This window comes from Ciconia boyciana, chromosome 4, assembly GCF_034638445.1.
Source record: "Ciconia boyciana chromosome 4, ASM3463844v1, whole genome shotgun sequence".
Lineage (NCBI taxonomy): Eukaryota > Metazoa > Chordata > Aves > Ciconiiformes > Ciconiidae > Ciconia > Ciconia boyciana.
Window position 1 is genome coordinate 98,131,853 of NC_132937.1, and position 14,709 is coordinate 98,146,561.

Sequence of the window (14,709 nt, forward strand, 5' to 3'; positions counted from 1 at the left end):
CCTTGAAAATTCTTCATAAAATCCAAATCAAAACCAGCAACATCTTCACTATTTTCTCAGCCCTGTCCAGACCAGCTAGCATGGGACAGGTACCAGATGCTCTCTTGGCTGTACTACACTTCCAGGCCTTCCTCTACCACAGACCTTACTCTGCTAAAATTAACATTTCAAGAAGTTGGATAGTCCCTAGGCTATCACACTGAATCATGCATGCTTGTGCTTTACAGCAGAGGTCAGCTTTCCCAGTTTTCCTCACTGAATACCTTTTAAATCAGTGGGGCTTTGAGCATGAACCTGATGGGTTCAAAAGCTAGACTTCATGTAGCCCTTGAAACCAAAGGCTCACTTCCATTCCAGGAGCATGCTGCCACGGCTTTCACAGGAGCTTCTTGCTGCAGAGCAGATGAATGTGAAGGGCTGCAAGAGCAGAGCACGCACCTTCGTGGCAGTCAAGGCCATGGCTGGCAGAGGCACCGATGCTTTTTCCAGGCAACTGCTCAACTGGCTGAGCTCTGCAGCACTTGAACACTTCACAGGTAGAAAAGATGCTGTAGAGTCAACAGCCCTAGTGACCTGTCTTCAGTACAGCTCCAGCCAAAGTCCTGTTGAAGGTTAAACACAACAAACTTTGCAGGGCACAGAAACCTAGCCTAGAAAAAATCTTGAGAAGCACCTGCACTATGGCAGCACCCACTGATTAACTTGAAGTAGCAAACTAGCGTTCTTCTCAACGCATGAGAAGAACATGCCCAGCTAAACACCAATTCTATTGCAAAGTCTTGGGGATCGTAGAGTCTCAAGGCAGTCTCAAGCCTCAGGTTGCATGGAGAAAGCAGAAGGCTGAGATGGCTTCTGAGACACAAACACATCTCCCACCATGGCTCATTACCTTCTTCCTAACCATGATTTTAAATTCACTCTATTATCTGAGATAGGTTGATCACTTTCAGGAGGGTGTCCCACAGCTCAAAGGCCTTGTACACTTTCAAATCCCCACCCCAAAAACCAAGACTGGCTCTTTCTAGGGACCGTGGGGCATTTTTCCTCTCTGCAACAGGACTGTCCTTTATAGTTGAAGGGGTCTTTGGTATCACATTGGTTGTAGGTTAAAGGAGGCTGTTTTCTCAAGGATTTTTTTTACTGCTGCAGAACTGAGCAGTTTTGGCATCATTCATCTGTATGTGTTGCACACATGGAATGAAAATCCATGCATAACCAAATCTGGTACTCCAAAAATCAAATTAAAAAACCCACGGGTTACAAGATTTTATTACTTTAAGTATATTCCTTCTTAGTGCTGTTAGGATGAAACAAATAGAAGACACCATGCAATGAGTCTTTAAACACATTACTTTTTTTTTAAGACAGCAAATGCAACCCCTTTTTAAGTGGTTTCCTATCAGGAAGGGTGACAGCCAAGAGGAAAGGTGATAAATCCTGTGAGTGTACTGGGAAACTCGGAATTTCCTCCACTCACCATGGTGTACAGCCGAACTTCTTCCCAGGAAGGTAAATTGTTCCCTAATTTTAATTCTGAAACACTCAGAAATGAAAACATTTATATCAAATCTGTAAGTGGTTCTCCGTGGGTAAACTGCTATTCATGTGAATAAGACGTTATCTGCATTTATACTAGAAAATTGTTTATTCTGCTGCACCCCAAATGAGGAGGGGATAAATGGTCTACTCAATTATTTCTAAAAAAGATAAACAATTTAGGCTAGCATAGAAACTGAGAAAAAGTCTGGTTACCACACGTTCTTTGGCAAACCTGGAGATTTTGCACAAGTTGATAACAAGTGGGATGCATCATACAAAATAGGAAAAAAAAAAAATCACACTGATAGACAATAAACATTTATTGATCTTTGGCTTTAGAAATTGTCCTATTTTAGATATGTGAAATACTATATAAAATAATGGAAGGCTTTTTTAAACCTAGAGTAAGTACTGTAAAACAGTCTATCCTTTTACAGTGCACAAATGCAAGGCATGCAGAATACATGTAGGGATACTAAAACACTATATGAGCATCACCACAGTAGACATTAAATGTCTAACATGGATCAATGCTTTACAAAGGCAAGCAAGTTGATGGGGCAGTTGATATACAGCAGATACCACAGTTTCTCTTAGATTTGCTGTGGTATTACCATTAGCAACTAATGGATATAAATTTAATAATGTGTGCAATATAAAAAACAAAGTTAAACTATAACATTTCAACGGAATGAATGGGGAAGAGGAAAGTATAATCTTGCTTCACTTTGCAAAATTTACTGATGTTAAAGGAATTTAGGCATTTAGATGACAAGCCAATTCTTACTGTTTTCACATTAATAAAATGCCACCTGATACCCGGTAACATCAAGCAAGACAAAACCAGCTTCTTAAATGCTCTACAGTAAAAAAAGCAATGTAATTTCTTACACATAGTGTAAGGAAATGTTCAGTAAGCTTACTGGAGCAAGTTTTCCCAAACAGTGTACTATGTACAATACAGATCGCTACAGCCACTTTTTAGAGCTAAAAGCTCAAAATGCTTTTATAAGCCTTCCTCAGAGGAAGGCTTCCTTTGGTAGATTTGAATCGGCAACACCATCTCAACTTACAAGCTCTTCACATTTAGAATGCATAATTAACTCAAGAGTAGGCACCTGCTGTTTCCTCTCACTTCTTTAACTTCCCTGCTGAACCAGACCAGGCAGGTTTCACCTTCAGCTCTTGCCATTTTCGGAGGCGGGGAAGTAGTTGGAAGGTAAGGGTGGTTTCGCTATTCAATACCTAACAGCATTCTACAAAACTGGTACAAGGTGTAACTTGCACCTTTTCTTTCGACCCGCTTTGCTCAGTGCCAGCCATGTTACAATCCAGCTCTTTTGTACTCTTTGTGCCCCAAATGCATGCGGATGTAGTGAACTTCAGTGCGGTTTTTCTGAGCTCACGCAGAACTACTTACCTGGCTGAAGTCACCCGTGTGCCTGCGCAGCTGGGGCATAAGTAACACCCAGGGTGTCACTACAAAACTGTGTTGAAGTCAACCCTTTCAGAATTGCGTAAGGTCTTTCTCTCAGTCATAAAGAAAGAAAACTGAGTGCAGAGGTGGCAGTGGGGTGTTATATTACCAGTCAGGTAGTGGGCAAAGCTATTAGGTTGTCATTAAAGTAACAGCAATGGAAAAGACTTCTTCAAAATCTTATTTGCCTCCAATGTACGATAACCCATAAACACACACGGATATTCTATATACTAAAACCTGTAAGGAGACAATAATTTTATAGCAAACCCCATTTTTAGGGCTAGCAGTCCTTGCATTTCCTTTCCAAAAGTTCACTTTCTATTATGTAGCAAAATAACTACAAAGGTACATGGAAGAAATTTAAAGCATGTCTTCTAGAGACCACCCACGTTTAGGCACTTGAGTCTACAGGGTACAAAAAGAATGCAATGTTACTGTAGGTTGTTTATTATTTGTACTAATTGTACCTAAGTATTATCCACAGCAACTTAAAAAAAACAACCAACAAATGCCGGCAAAACCCCAACCCAAAACAGAGCAACTCCCCAGCTTTTCCAACATGTGCTGCACTCTCCTGTTCACAGATCCCGAGGAACTTCTAAAGCACAAAGCAAGCGAGACAATTTGTTTCGAAACAGCAGGTAATGCAACACCAGTCAGGACAGGTCAATATAATGCAACCACCATTTAACACCATCTACACTGTGAAGCATGACGGTCTTAGTACTCGTAAAGCTGTAACTATAAAAATAGTATTTTAACAGTAATTCAGCAATAAAGAGGAAGCTAGAATTTACATAAATAACAGAGTCTTTCCCATTTGGCAAATACTGAAATGAAGGGAGGGGAGTCTTTTGTTCTTAGGTTTGTTCTAGAGTAGGAAGTATTATGTGCTTTTCACTTAAAAAGACAAAAAAAGGCTATTAACAGAACAACAACACTGAATTTGTGTGTTCCCAGCAAGAAAGAGACATCTTTAAAGTAAAATATTTACAACTTGGAGGATGTTCCCTGTGCAATTTGTAACAAGTCTACCTTATAAGAAATTTTAGGCTTAAATTATTTAATGGCATCTTTACATTAATATTTGCTCACAGAAATGGGAAGACTGAAACATTAGACAAAATTTCCTGTGATTGCTATTACAGAGTATTTCCCCACACGTATTCTTCCTAGAAAACCTCACACACTGAAAACACGCAAGATTGTTAACAACGGGACAAAGGAACGATTGAAGACAGGAAAAATAAAAACTGTTTGTTGGCACATCATGACATGGGTATTGACTGTACTTATGAAATAAAATTTTTGGTGCATTTTTCTTTGTCCTAGGTTTTTATCAAAAATACTATGAATACGCATTCTTGAAGCTTAGAACATATATGGGAAGCAGAGTTACAATGAACAGAGGAAAAGAGAACAAGGCTGACTAAGCGTAAGCACAAGGTATTCTAAGCCAGGTTTTAAAAAATACTTAGCAGCATCATAAAATAAATAGAAGTGGCCTAGTACTAAGGAGTCTGTAAAACGCTACTCAAAACTCTACTGAGGTGTTTGTTTGTTTTATAAATAGCAGAGTCTTACAGATAGCATGTTGTTGAGAGAAATGCTGCAAATCTGAATAAGGATTCTTGACTGATGTGTGATCACATATGGAAAAAATTTGGTATTTACAGGTGGATTTTACACTTCAATATAAAACTGCATACTTGTTAATACTTCAGACTGGACATCAAGTTTTAAAAAAAAAAATTAGTGTAGAAGTATTTGACTTCCAGTTGCAGGCACTGATGTTAATTAAAAAAATGAAAATATGATCCATGGTGTCAGGATTAAAAATAATTTCCATTAAAAACACCATTGAAATCAAAGTTATAAAAATACATATACACTGGCATGCAAAGCAATGTCCAGTGCAGCATTACTCTCCTGGCAGTCCACAGTGAGAGACTTGAAAAAGTTAAGTGCAGCATATACAGATGTCAGTAAAAGCAGCCTTGAAACAACATCTTGGCCTCATGATCTCTCCCCCCCCCAGAAGAGGAAGACCTTTCAGTCTAGTATTAGGAGTGGAGATTAGACATGCCATCCACTTCAAAGCCACAAAGCATGGCAGACCTTCCTAAAGAAGTTGCACAAAAATCACTCCGAAGCACAGACTGACTACTCTGCATCAGCTTGCTTAACTAGATCAGGCATTTGGCTTCAATACCTGTTGCCTAGATGCTCTTTAGAGTAAATACCAGTGAGGTCAAAATATTGCTCTTAGTTTACTATTTGGGATTTAGGACTTAGGCTGCAGATGCTGAAAATAACAGTCGTCTTTACTCACAATGGTAAACATTCACATTCAATATTTGATTTAGGATACAATTGACCCGCTGTTGCCTTCCTCTATTAAGATTTTGATCAGCTGTAATAGAAACATTTCTCCAAGAGAACACACAATTTTCTTTGGCCTCATTTTCATTCAGTGTTTCCATTTTCACCATGCACTTAATTCTTCAATCTTAACTAAAACATTCCAGTAACTTTGTAGTGACAAAATGAACTTGTGGGGTTAAGTCTAGAATTTTCGTGGCTAACAAAGAAATGTGCAACTTGTGTCATGTGAAAAAACATGAAGCATAGCATTTAAAAAACTGTTCAAAATCTTCTCTGGAGAAACAAGCTAATGTTCAAAAGGAAAACAGAGGCCTTTGAAAATAAAGAGGCAAAGGCCTTTTACCTTGTAGAGCCTTCCAACAGCTTTAAGATTAGATACTTTAAATATTCTATGCAGTAAATCCAAGGCCTCTATTACCATTTTAGCTGTGACAAAATACAAGACTTTCAATTGTTCCTTTGGGGTTAGCTGAAATTTCTGTATTCACTAACCATTTTACACACTGAGGTTATGCTACCTAATTGTTGTGTTGACATGCCTTGGTGGCATTTTTGTTCGTAGATGAGTTTGACTTTACAACCCAGGCAAGCATGCATCTCTATTCACACATACTCCAGTACTTGTGGCTCAAAGAAGGTGAAGAACAACTGCCATAGAAATGAATTTTCTAAAGCATGTCATTCTGTACAAGGATGTTCTCTTGTACTGATACTACCTGTTTTTCCCCTATTACTTTATCTGTTGATTCTTATGGAAGAGAAGTCTCGAAGAGGAAAAACTGTGCAGCTAAAAATACCTCAAAACCTGGCAAATCCTATAGCATGAGAAGGTATCAAAAGAGGACGAGTGCTGCCTGAGAACATCGCCTGCAAAGTGGAAGAATAGGCTTGTTACAATCCATTCTCCTTTTCCTAATCAACTTCTCTAAGCTCAGAAATAGCTCAAGTGTTATGCTTGGACTTCCCTGAACTTGCTGGAAGACTTGGATTTATCACTATCTTAATACTTTGTCTAAAGGGACCTCCATAATAAAAGTGCAGTGTTTAAACAACTGTTAACAAGTTTGTTCATATTTCAGCTGGAATTCAAAGTTATTTAAACTATTTAAAGGAACTAATCCTTCAAAAATAGATCAATTCAAAACAATAAAAATCAAAATACAATCCTGAACTAATTTAGCCCAGTCAGTCCTGTGTAGGGAATGTAGGGAAAAAGCTGTGGATAAGAAAAAGGAGTCAAGCTAACAAGTCACATTACTGGAGTGAGAAAGAGAGATATGAACTGAGGAACAGAGAAAGAAAGTAAGAAATGTTGATCCTTTCTCAAAGGCACCTTTCCTTCTGAAAATCTCTCAGAAATAAAGTAGGTGAGGGCAAAAAGCCAGACAAAATGTTTAAGAGTCCTGAATAAAAACTACTAACCTCTCAGTCATATTTTACCTGCTTTTCCATTTCTGTAAGATGCTTTCCCTGCCCCCAGGTGCTGATAAAGGTCTCCATTAAAAAAAAAAAAAAAGCATTTGCCAGCTGCTGTTTTAAAGAAACTTGCTAAAGAAGTGAGCAGATACTCCTTTGAAGCTTACATAATATACATGGAAGTCAGGACTATCAGGGTTGCTATTTTACTTCAAAAGTCACTTTTGAGCATATCAGGTAGTTGTAGGAAGCATTGCTCACAACCATAGCAATACACTCCTCTAGTTTCACTGTCACCTCACATTTCAAAGGCGTTTATTGCTATATTTTAGTTTTTAATAAGCCTCCTAGATTCAGGTAAGGATTAAATGGATCCAAAGACCGACCATCTCCCACTCAGATCAGACTGCTGACCAGGTCAACCATTCAGTTCTGCAGAATAGTGAAACAGCAATGGCCAGAAGCGTTGATCTTAATGTTAGAAACATCCAGGTGCCTATTTTTCACTGTGATCAGTGTGACATCCGAAGAATAAGACAGAGTGAGCTCTCACTAAAAGCTCTGCGAAGCTCAGCTACCCACACAACCAATTACCTTTGCTGAATGCAATATGATATAATTACCGTTCACTTTTACTTTCAAGCTTTCAGAATAAATACCTATCCCAACAGAAACTCTGTTACTTCACATTATTTTGAAGTCTTCTCCAGTATCCAAAGTTTATTCCTGTCCTTCAGATTGCAACAATAGGTTACATCACCTACATAGTGAGCTTCTTCAGCCAAGTTCACCATCAGAATCAAACTGGACTATATTATTTTATTTTCCTGAATAAAACGTTAACATTGGATACCTAACTATAACTTAAAAGCTGGCCCTATTAATTCCGTTAGTAACGACACATCTCGAACTAATAGAAAGTGGGTCCGGTATTGCTGGACCTGTCATGTTTTGTCATTCTATTAATCTGAAAGACATTTCCTAGGAATGTTTTGAGATCTGAATCTATGAAGTCAAATATTTTTCTTTAGACCAATTCACAGAGTTAAGCCTTTGTCCCCATTAGTTATGAAAAGTTGGTGTGAAAAAACAAAGCCTGCAGCACCAGTAGCACTGAAATACTATACTGCAATGAAACCAGTAGAATCATGCAAGGTGTTCTCAAACATCCCAAATACATGCAGTACGTACTAGCTGGTGTACATAAATCTCTCCCTAGTATCAGTAAACGCAATTTAATAAACTAATAAATAACTTAAAAGGCATTCAACATAGTAAGACAGTTTATCACCAGCTTAAATTCTTGATTTTCTGCATTCATTGACAGTTCCTTTTCCCATATGGTAGGTTTGCTACATATTAAATATTTAGTTAAGCTTTTCTATTTATAAATGATTATTATATGCCAAAGCTGTACACAAATTCAAGAGAAACAGAACAGTAACATAAAACCAGCTAGTATTAGTTAAAAAACCCACTGACCTCTGCAAAGTGTAATATTAATTTTTTAAAAATGCTACTGCATATAAATTCCTATTCCTGTTTTGCAATTACACAAAACGTCTGAAAAATTGTCATTCTACTTTGTTTCACAATGTTTTTATACTTGGAATCTATGCCTCCAGTTAAGCAAAACTTGTAAAGTTAATGCTTTGCTCCTCCTTACTATAGCTGTTTTATTATACAGAAAATCTATTTCTGAAGCCAAGAGATATTAGTTGTTACTATATGGCCAAGTTAACACAGATTAGAGTGGCAAAAGATGACGATCTGACAGAGCAGAAATTTCAAGATTAACAGTTTAAGTAGATCCTTTCTTCCAAAAAGAGCATAAGTTCTTTAGTATAGCTAAGTACCTTTGAAGAGGCACCAAAAACAAATAGCCCTTTCAACTGAACTTTCAAAAAAAATTTAATTTTCATTTCAAAAGGGATCTTGAAATTACTAGATACACATACATCCCTCTCCCACGGCCCTGTAAGATACATTCAGCAATTTAAAATAAAGTTTCCATACTTTATAACTTCATATATATTATATATTTAATATATAATATATATTTATATGTACATTACACAGATACATACACTCTCAGTCAGCAGGATTAAACTTTTTTTTTTAAATGTTTGATTGGTGTCACTAATCTACTTCTATTATTTCATGAATTCAGTGGAATTTATCTATTACCTGAAAAGAAGAAATTTAAAAGATCCAAATGGAATCTGTGGATCAATATTAGCACCAATACAGATGGCCATTACTTCAAAATAACTGCAGGGACTGAAATAATATATTTTTTATAACTCTCCTCTTACTGCACAAGCATTCCTGCAAAATATTTAGGCAGCAATACCTGTCAGGTCCATACATCTATTCCTATTAAATTTAAATTTTATACAGCTTTCCTTACTGTAATATACAGTATCTCTTTTGTCCTGTTGGATTATTTCATTTTTCATGGAGAAAAGTGATCAATAGCCATCCAACAGAATTTTTTTTTAAATCCCCTCACTCCTTCTATTGTATGGCTCAGTTTCAAGATTTAATCGATAGGCAGCCACCATCACTATAACCAGTACCCTTCTAACACAGGTCAGTCACTGACTGTTGATGCTTAAAACACAAAGTTTTGAGGTTGGCTTGCTGTTTATGGAAACCAAGATACTCAGAGGTCGTATCTTTTCAGCACACTCACCACCACCTGCCACACAATAACATCAGTCAGTCCCGATACTATAATTCAATTAGTCACCTACCATTTGGGTAACAAAAATAACAAACCCAGTTGCGATTTTAAACATCATAAGAATATTCACCCTGAGAACACAGAGGAAGTGTTTAAAAAAAATTCTGATATGTTTTCTCTTCATATGTAGTTTTCTTCTTTTCTCTTCATCTCCTCTTGGGTACCTGGGTTTGTATCTAGTATTTGACCTCATACTTGCTTTGTCAGTTGACCTGTTCAGGCCACAGTCAGGTACTGGTGATAGAAAAGCCCAAAAAGGCTCGTAGAAAAGAGGCAAGCAGCAATCCACCAGGTGAGGAAAGACAGGAGTCCCCGGAACAGGAGAGGAGTGAAAATATTCTTTAGGCTTCCCAAAGCCATTGTTATTTGTACTACAGTTACTTTCATCTTTCCATCAGCAGGTGGAGACTCAGAATAAACTGAACTGGGAAGCAGACTGTTTTCTACTGGAGTGTCAGAATTCAATTCCGGGTAGATACCCCAAGAATAATTACCTGTTAAAAAGAAACAAGTAACAGATTTTTGTAGAATTAAGTTCAAGTTCTGTTATTTCTATCACTCTATAGATTGTCTTATACATATTTTTCACACACATACAAAAAAAAACAAATTGAAGTTTTTATAACCTAGTAAATACTAACTCTATTAATCTGCATGGCTTCCTGATCATACTAGTACGCTATTAGGGTAGGATTCACCTTACCTTTTGACATCCTAACATCTATATGTGATACAGTTGCCTTGGGACCCCTGTCAGCACGGTATGATTCACCTCACCAGATATAGAAGTCTACTCCAGAATGGGATGAATCACAGCCTAATAAAGCCTATCTCTTTCCATTGATATTTTGCAAAAAGAATGCCACGACTGCATGGCAGGCTGTGAAAGACATTCCTCACAAGAAAGAAAAAGAAAAAAAACCACAACAGAGTGACATGAGATCGCCCAATAATGAAATGAACCCAGTATCTCCTAATTTCCGTTTAAAAAGCCTACTTAAGATTGAAAAGCTGAACAAACATTCCTCTAACAGATGCTTATAGGATTAAATCAACAATGTTTATACAGCTCACTTTTAAAACACTTTTAAAAAGACAAGTATTTCAACAGAAGTAAACAGCTTAATTGGTTGTATTACACAATTTCTCAGAAATAAATCAGACAAATTAGCATATAATTGAAAGAAGTCAAAAGCAGCAACAGAAGAGGACTGCTTACACGCCACACATCCGTATGTTTTAAATTGCAGGAAACTACAATGTACTTCTGTATTGCAAGTACCCATACATTCTAATTCTCTTTAGTAAGCCCTGTGTAGAACAGAACACATTTTTGTTGATCCAATTTTGCCTACCTAGTGTTTTCAAGAGCAGAGTTGTATGAAGGAGCATTACCAATGGTGCAACATACTGCAGTGCAATTACACAAAGATAATAGAATACCCGAGCCACCTGGGAAAACAGAAGAGAGTAATTCATGAGTTCTGGCCAATCAAAGCAAACCTTTATTAATGTGTTTAGGAAAAACAAGCAATTTATTAAAAAAAACAGTACTCATGCATTAAAGCTGTTTTAAAAGTTTTCTAGCACATTTTGGCATGTGACATATTGTCTTCAAAAGTCCTAATGAAGAAATCCCTATAATGAACTCTAGTTTCAGGACATTTACAAATCTGAGAGGAAGTGCTGAAAGGAAATAATTAAACATATCAGTTCTGTTAAAACAAACAGAATCAATTTTGCTTCTGCAAACTGCACGTCATCATTTAAAGATTCCTATTTAAATACACCAGAATCAAAGCTAAACAGATGTTTAATTTTTAAAGTCCCCAGTGATTTACAAACTAAACCCCATTTCAAAAATGAAGTAGCTATCACACTCCAAAGCCTCATAAAAAGGAAAGTTTCCTAAATATTGCAGTCCCTTTTCAAAAGCAAGGTATTTTTAAGATTTCCAACTGTGAAACACCAGTATTTTAAAGACAATGACACGATGATTTTTTATTAGTAGTTGATCAATAACAGCATTTAAATGGTCTTTAATTCAGGTATACATTATGGTTCACCGAAATCCACTCAGATTTATCCCTCCCCCTGTGCCCGATCTGTTCCATCTTTCTCAAGATTGTTACATTACATATTTTATATAAGCTATTGACCTAAAAGACTAGACCAAATAAAGAAGGAAAAAAAGTCAGAAAATCAATAGCAAGCAAGCAATGAAATAAAGCTAACTGGATTTTAGAAAAGAACAGAATACAGGGTGGCAAAAAAGATGAAGGCAGACATAATATTTTTGGAAATGCCTCTAAAACCTCAAAGGGCTTTGTGATGAGCAATCATCAAAAAACTAACACGAGAAGAAAAAGTAGCAAGACACTGACAGAAGAAAAAGTATGAGACAAAAATATTGTAAGATAATTGATGGAATATAATAAAAAGAACAAATTAAAAAGTAATGATCACTGTAGGATGACAGATAGAAAAGACTTTACTGGCAGAAGTTCCAGAAGAAGATACCATGGCTAGTAAAACAAGACAGGACTTCATTTAGTGGCTATGGCCTTCTCAAAGAGAAGATACAGAGACAGTGAATAAACAGATTTAGGAAACACCACATCGAGAAGACATTAATGTTTTATAGATAGGACGAAAGCATCCAGAACTAAAAATATGCATTCACAGCAATCAGCACAGTTCTGTCCTAACCAGTTGCTGCTGCCTGTACTTTCTAACCTTTTTTCTGAAGCAAACTGCTAGCCACTTTGTTTGTAAATAACTACTGCATAGTCCACTTACGACCTTCAGATACTCAGTGAAGTCAAGGACAAGATTATAAGCAATAGTGACAATCCCAAGAGAGGAAACTTTGTCTTATGACATACTTCAATACTGCTCCTGCAATACACCCCAATTCAGCAGGATCATCAGGCAGTACTATCATGCAACACTAGAAATCTAAGTTAATTTTGCAGGCAACACCAACACCATTCTACAACAAGCTTAAGAATTTCTACCTCCTCAGTTTGTTGATGGTATGTTTTATTAATTTCTTCAAAAAAAAAACCCCAAAGAAATTTTTCCTTTGCCACAATAACAAGATGGGCAGACACTTTTGTAACTAGGCTAGTGCACTTGAGAGTGGTCTGACAGAATTAAACATGTCTCATTGTATCGTGAAGTATAACCACCTTATCTTAAATTTTGCCTCAATTTAAAAATCATAGTCAGGATGAGGTAACAGTATTTTACCCTTCTATCTAAATTCAACTCCTTTTTTTTTTCCCATGTTGTAGCTATAGATCACCGCTCACCTTGTGCACTCCCCAAGATCTGTTCATCCTGAACAGAAACACATCATATTTGTACATATTTGTATCTATTTGTAAAGAACAATTCATGAAGGGATCTTTTATAACAACTTCCAAATAACTTAACACAAGCCATCTGCATAATATGGATGATACATCTCTGCATATTTTGGTTTGCAGAACTTCTCTGTAATGGTGCTATATTTATAGGAGATATAGTTTAGGAAGCTTCACTCAGATTTCCGCTCTCGTGCCACAGAAGACGTAACAAACTGGAAAAAAAGCATTTCTACAGAGCACTCCAAATATGTAACCTCAGTGCCACCATACTTACCATTTTCTGTAAATCAACCATACTTATTCTGCCAGCTTCCTTTTTCATCTGATCCACACTTTTCTGGGCTAAATTCAGATAGGCCTGTAAATGATGACGCATCATAGCCAACCGTAAAGCACACAACAGGATTATAATCCACAATCTCACGGTGTCAAATGTATCTTCTGACATTCTGTGGATAAAAAAAGGGTAACGCTGTTTTCCAAAGGTCACCTACTGCTACGGAGTTATTTGTTTGTATCACCTGTAAAGAAATCTTGAAGCACATTGTAAAAAATACTTAATGCACGATCTACAGTTATGAAGTTCATGTGTAAATAATAGTCACTTTTGCCCTCGACTTCCCTCTCTACTGCTACTTCTTAGTAGCCCTATTACAGCTTTAGATCCAAATTAGTATCCATTTGTCTGTAAACAAGAGCAGCTCTTAAATGCTTAAATTCTGAGTAATGAAGACAGGACACTAAAACACAAGCTTGCTCAGATAATTACAGCTTTTGAGACACACAGTTGTAGATAGCAAACGCATACTTCAGTTGCCTCAGATACCCTGTTATAGCACAACCCTCATTTTAAGATAAACTGAGGAACAAAATGGAAGCATAAAATACGTATGTTTGCAATGCTTTACATAATAGTTCAGTGGTCACAGACTCACCTTACAAGCATATCTTAGACCTAGGAAAGCAATAAAAGTGTCAGCCAATCATATCTGTTTCAAGTCTATTTGAATACTATTTTGAATTATCTAGACTAACAGTGACAATCACCTATGCTACTTATATAATATTTATTTCAGATACCACTCTTCCTGAAAATTCTTTCCCTTTTTATGTTTTAAATATTTTAGCTATCAATTTCATATGCACTTCATCTACACAGAGATCTTAAGACAAATTGCTTAGGTCAGTTCTCATGCCAATGTATCTCAACTGTCTTCAGTGAAACTGTTCCTCTCCTACACCAATATGTAAGATACAAGGTTCCAGAAGGTGGCAGCGAGGTGGTATTCCACCCCTAGGAAGAACAACCCATCACTGCCAAGGAGATGCCAGAAGATAGCTTTTTAGGAACCATGACCTTAACATTCAATGTTCCGCAACTCATTCTCATTCTTCCAAAACAACAGAAGCTCTTTAGAGCTCAGCTGCAACTTCCACAATACCTTTGATGGCAGATGCTACTAAATTTTAAGACTTTCACGTTTCTATGACTTTCACAGGGCACTACTTAGACTTATGGTTTTGTTCTCAATACCCCAGAAAGAATTTTTAAAGGGAATCTTACAAAGGGACGCTCTCTTTGCCCAAAGGTGGGTTCATAATGTAGTCCTTAGTGATTGGTTTTACCCACAGTAGAACCATAAATAAAGGTGCCAAGAAGTTTATATGTAGCAATGTTCTGAAAGAAGAAAAAAAAAAAGGGGGGAAGTTATTAAATACAAACAATTACCATACTGTTGAAACTGGGGGTACAGATTCAAAAGGAGAAACCC

At 36.8% G+C, this 14,709-nt stretch overlaps 1 protein-coding gene across 2 annotated transcripts in view; it reads right to left on the reverse strand.

Annotated features, from left to right (window-relative positions):
• Window positions 1-1,868: 1,868 nt before the first annotated feature.
• TMEM161B (transmembrane protein 161B) overlaps window positions 1,869-14,709 on the reverse strand; it is a 54,116-nt gene continuing 41,275 nt past the window's right edge. For both annotated transcript variants that reach the window (XM_072860742.1, XM_072860741.1), the window contains 4 exons: window positions 14,502-14,615; window positions 13,212-13,386; window positions 10,922-11,018; window positions 1,869-10,060 (listed from right to left, as the gene is read on the reverse strand). In XM_072860742.1, the coding sequence (XP_072716843.1) occupies window positions 9,783-10,060; window positions 10,922-11,018; window positions 13,212-13,386; window positions 14,502-14,615 (664 nt within the window). In that variant the 3' untranslated portion in view covers window positions 1,869-9,782. The remainder of the gene's footprint in view (window positions 10,061-10,921; window positions 11,019-13,211; window positions 13,387-14,501; window positions 14,616-14,709) is intronic.